Genomic DNA, 4,619 nt, shown 5'->3' on the forward strand with positions numbered 1-4,619 from the left:
GGTGCCCCTTGGGGCTCTGCGCTCGGGATTCCTCTCAGGTCCTTGTGCTCTGGACTTTCCTATGTCTGCCTCGTGTCTTGGGGGTTGGGTCTCGGTCCTCCACAGTCACGGTTAAATATTCCATTGGAGAAATCTTGTATATACACACATGTTCACAACTGCTCACAAACAGGTGCTCTGATCCGGGGGGTTCTGACTGGTCACTGAGTGTGTATATATGTCTGTGTGTATATACAGACAATATTTATGAATGTAGGCATGTATGTATGTATGTATATCTTTATATACAGTATGTATGGGTATGTGTATATTTTTATATATGCCCTCTTTGTATTTATCCATTTATTTTTCAGGTGAGCGAACAGATGTTGGGTGTGTGGTCCTGTGTTTTGTTGGTGTATATTTAATATAATCCTAATCGCTATTTCAATTCTTCTATCTTTCTAATTACTTATCTCTCTGTTTTTCTCTCTGTCTCTATTTTCTCTTCACTTAAAAAAGTCAGTGATGATGAAGAAATAAATAAACTAAATAAACTAATATTTGGTTTCATTTTCTACTGAAGTGAAAAAAAACCCTTACTGGCCTTTGTCACTATTGGTGTCCCCATGGGTCCTTTTGCCCCTTTTCCACTAGTGCCACTTATTGTAGTGTCGGTACGGTCAGTGTGGGAACGGGTCAGTTCGGGTGCTTTTCCATTGACGTTCCAGTCTGGTTCCAGTGGGTGTGTTTTGGGTGGTTGGTGGAGGTGGTTTTTGGGGTTTTTGAAAAAAAATAGTTAAGGCGCAAAATAAGTGATGGAAAAACTTTTGCGGAATAAGTTCCGAAATTTTAAAAATTTGCTAAAAATTTGAACATGGCTAGGGTTACGGATAGATGTGCATTGATAATTAAATAAAGAATTTCAACAAAATCTTCATAAAACAAATGTTATGAGAACATTAGAATGTATGTAATACGCTCAAAAATAAAATTAACTTGTAAATAAATGTGTACCTTCATACATTTTGTTTTTCAATACTTAGAAGACGATGAAGTGTTGAAATGATTTTATCCTTAAACTTCCAAAATTGAATACATTTAATAAGAGTACAATAAAATAACCAGCAGTTATTATAATATCTATTTTTGTTATCTTATATACAGTCAAATAACACTTAATGATTGAATGATTTAAAAAATCTTTATAATAAAAGCAAAATTACAATTTTTACAAACACAAAACAACCAATAATAAGAAACAACGCCATCCCATGTCAAATTAAAAGAATACACAAAAATCTTTATTACCGAAAATAAATATGTAAATAAATAAATAAAATCAGCAAGTTATTTTATTGATCTTAAATATATTACAATCACTTAAGTTCAATAATCACTTAACATTATAATCCACATGAAACGTTGCTGAACACAAACTGGTAAAGCAGACCATGCTGTATCTACTGAAACTAGAATAGGTCTGTGCAGCATTTTTTGTTTGTTTGTTGTTTTCCTTTTCCCTAAATTTGACATCATTAATATTCTAGCACAGGTAAAACCACTTTGTCATAATCCATCCATTTTTTTACCTACTTTTTGTGTGGCAGGAAACTGGTGTCTAATTCAATGGTCACTGTGTGAAAGTTGGGGACGATTTAGACCTTTAGGCCTTCAGTCTACCACAAGGACACTGAGACAAATGAGAACTAAAATGCATGTTTTTGGTTTGTGGGAGGAAAATTGAGCACAAAAAACTTTGACGATCCTACAACTTTCAGTCTGAGAGGCAACAGCTGTAACCACTGCTCCACTTTGTGGCTCATGTCATAATTAACAATAAAGTTAAGTTTTAGGGCTACTTCAGTGAAGGTTTGCTGTCCTTTGTGACTAACATGTAACGTGAAAAATCTAAAAGAAGCTATAAAACAAGAGAACTAGAAGTTGAGAGTATATTTTGGTTGCAGACCATATATTGCTCAATATACAAAAAAATCCTTAGATTAAATCAAACAAGCAAACTCCACACAGAAAGGTGAACCTGCGACCTTGTTGTGAGTGAATTCTTTAACAATGCCAGAGTGGCACCAGCAGCCATAATCAAGCATAACCACAATGTAACTTTAAAATATTACAAAGAAATGCAAAAGTATTTGCAACTAAACTTTGCTGAAGCAAAGGGTTTTTAGATGTTTAGAAATTTCTTTCATTTTTATCCCATATATAAATGGATTAATTATAGGATGATACAGAAATATTTGCAAGGTCATTATAAAGCGAGCTGTTTTTGGAAAATGTGACTCGACTCGAGCTATAATGACATCATATGCAGCCAAATAGGAGCAGCTGGCTAAAACCAGCAGGTGAGGTACACAGGTTTCAGCTGCTTTTTTTCTAAATGTTTTACATTGTTGATAAGATATTATAAATATTTTAGTATATGTAAAAATTGTGAAGAGTACTGGAAGTATAACAAGATCTATTAAAGATAAAAGCCCTAATACAGTCAGTGGTTTTGATTTGACACAATGAAGGGTGAAAATGGCATTGTTACAAATGATTCCATTCAAATTTAAGCTACATAGTTTAGCTTCAGCAGTAAAAATAGTTTCAAATGCAATGTGACAAACAGGAAATAACCAGGCCATAACCAGACAAATACTCACTGTCGTTTTAGTCATGATGGTTTGATATCTAAGAGGATTACATAAAGACACATATCTGTCAAAAGCCATGACTGCCAAAAGAAGAAATTCAGTTATACCTAAAGTATAAAACATAAAAAACTGGAAGATACAAGATGAGTATGATATGATCTGTTTTTCAAATAAAAAGTCAATCAGAAGTTTGGGATAAATATTGGTGCTGTAAAGAACACAGTTAAATAACAAAGCAGCTATAAAGATGTACATGGGCTCATGGAGGCCTTTGTTTGACCAGATCAGATAGACAATTACAGAATTACTACATATTATTAAAATATACAATAGAAACATAACAGTAAAAAACAAATACTTATATTTGCTAAGCTCCACATAGCCTGACATAGTTATATAGGAAACATTTCCCACATTGTCCATATTTTTAAGTCTATATTGAACTACTAAACATTGAGTTTATATATTCACATAAACATTCAATTAATAAAGAGTGTCTTTTATTACCTGATATTGAAGACTGTAAACTTGGTGCTTTACCATCTGCAACCTGTACGAACTGAATATTTTTAGATTTTGGAAATTTTTATTAGATTGACTCTCCAAACCCCTCCCAATGATCTAATCTCTAAAGTCCAGATAAATTGTTCCAGTTTGTTCTTCAAAACAGTAACATTATGCAAGTAGTCTTCACACCAAACAAGATAAGGATATGAGAAAATGTACAGCTAAAACAATTCACCAATATAAATTAAAAGTTTTATATTACAGTATTGTTGTTAATTGGTTTTAATCCGCCTATGACCAGATTAGAGCAAGTTTACTCTTAATACCAAACCCAGATAAATGAGAAAGAATGACATTAAACCTTATCCAAATTAAACATCCAGATCATCAGTAATTTTAAGAACAGAAGAAACTCAAAGCTCTGCAGTACCTACAGAGGGTGACTGTTAATGAATCATTCATGAAGTTTTTAAAACCAGTTTAATAAGCTGCCAACTCTCACATTCACTGGGTGAGAGTTGGCAGCTCTTATGCAATTGACTATATTCACACACTCTCACTTCACCTGTATGATTTAACATGCTGAAAAAACTATCCATGGAGGTTTGTAAGGATTCCCAATTGGCTGGCCTGATCCAAGTGGAACAAGCCTATGGGGTGCCGTTTGTAAAATTTCACAGTCAAAAATTACCACCAATATTTTGTTTTATTTAGCCTTTTTTATCATAGTTTTTTTATTAAAGTTTTTTTTCAACACAGTGTATTCAAACAAGGAAAACCAAACAAAAATCAACAATAAAACAATCCCTACAAAGCAATCCCAACCACTTCCACCTAGGTCACCACTTCAGGCCCACCCATCATGTCCCCAATCCTAGCATGTACAGTACATCCAAAAAAGCAAGAAAAACAAAAGGTAACTGAAGCGTAATTTAACAGAGCCAAAAAAAAAAAAGTTTTGATCAAAACATCACTAAACTTTGAAACAGGTCAGGAAATGGGCCCCAGATTTTCTCAAACCTCCAAGAATGCTGGATAGAGCATCTTAATTTTTCTAGTCTCAAACAAGACATCATGTCACTTAACCATTGTTTATGGTTTGGAGGAGCAGCGCCCTTCCATCTCACTAAAATTGTACACCTTGCTATTAAAGAACAGAATGGTAGTGCCTGTCTCTGAGGGGCTGACAAAATCAGCTCCTTACTACTGATGCCAAAAAGAGCCAACAAAGGATTAGGTGTTATTGTAACTTTAAGAAACCTGGACAGGGTATGAAAACATCTGTCCAGAACTGATTAAGGTTAGGACAGGACCAGTACATATGAATCAGTGTGGCTTCGGCCATTTTGCATTTGTCACAGAATGGAAGGATTTCCGGGTAGATGAGAGATAGTCTGCTTTTGGAAAAGTGGGCTCTGTGCAAAACTTAAAACTGAAAGAGACAATGACGTGCACACAGTGATGTTTATATATATA

General features: G+C 34.2%; 1 protein-coding gene across 1 annotated transcript; it reads right to left on the bottom strand.

Annotated features, from left to right (window-relative positions):
• Positions 1–2,138: 2,138 nt before the first annotated feature.
• On the bottom strand, positions 2,139–3,059 carry LOC106528610 (olfactory receptor 6M1-like). Its single transcript, XM_014023823.1, has one exon. It carries the CDS (start codon positions 3,057–3,059, stop codon positions 2,139–2,141), a length of 921 nt encoding a protein of 306 aa, XP_013879277.1.
• Positions 3,060–4,619: the final 1,560 nt, after the last annotated feature.

Source organism: Austrofundulus limnaeus, unplaced genomic scaffold (assembly GCF_001266775.1).
Source record: "Austrofundulus limnaeus strain Quisiro unplaced genomic scaffold, Austrofundulus_limnaeus-1.0 Scaffold392, whole genome shotgun sequence".
NCBI classification, from domain to species: Eukaryota; Metazoa; Chordata; class Actinopteri; order Cyprinodontiformes; family Rivulidae; genus Austrofundulus; species Austrofundulus limnaeus.

Excerpts from the sequence above, each read along its gene's own strand:
- LOC106528610 (XM_014023823.1), bottom strand. The coding sequence starts at position 3,059 with ATGGACAATGTGGGAAATGTTTCCTATATAACTATGTCAGGCTATGTG.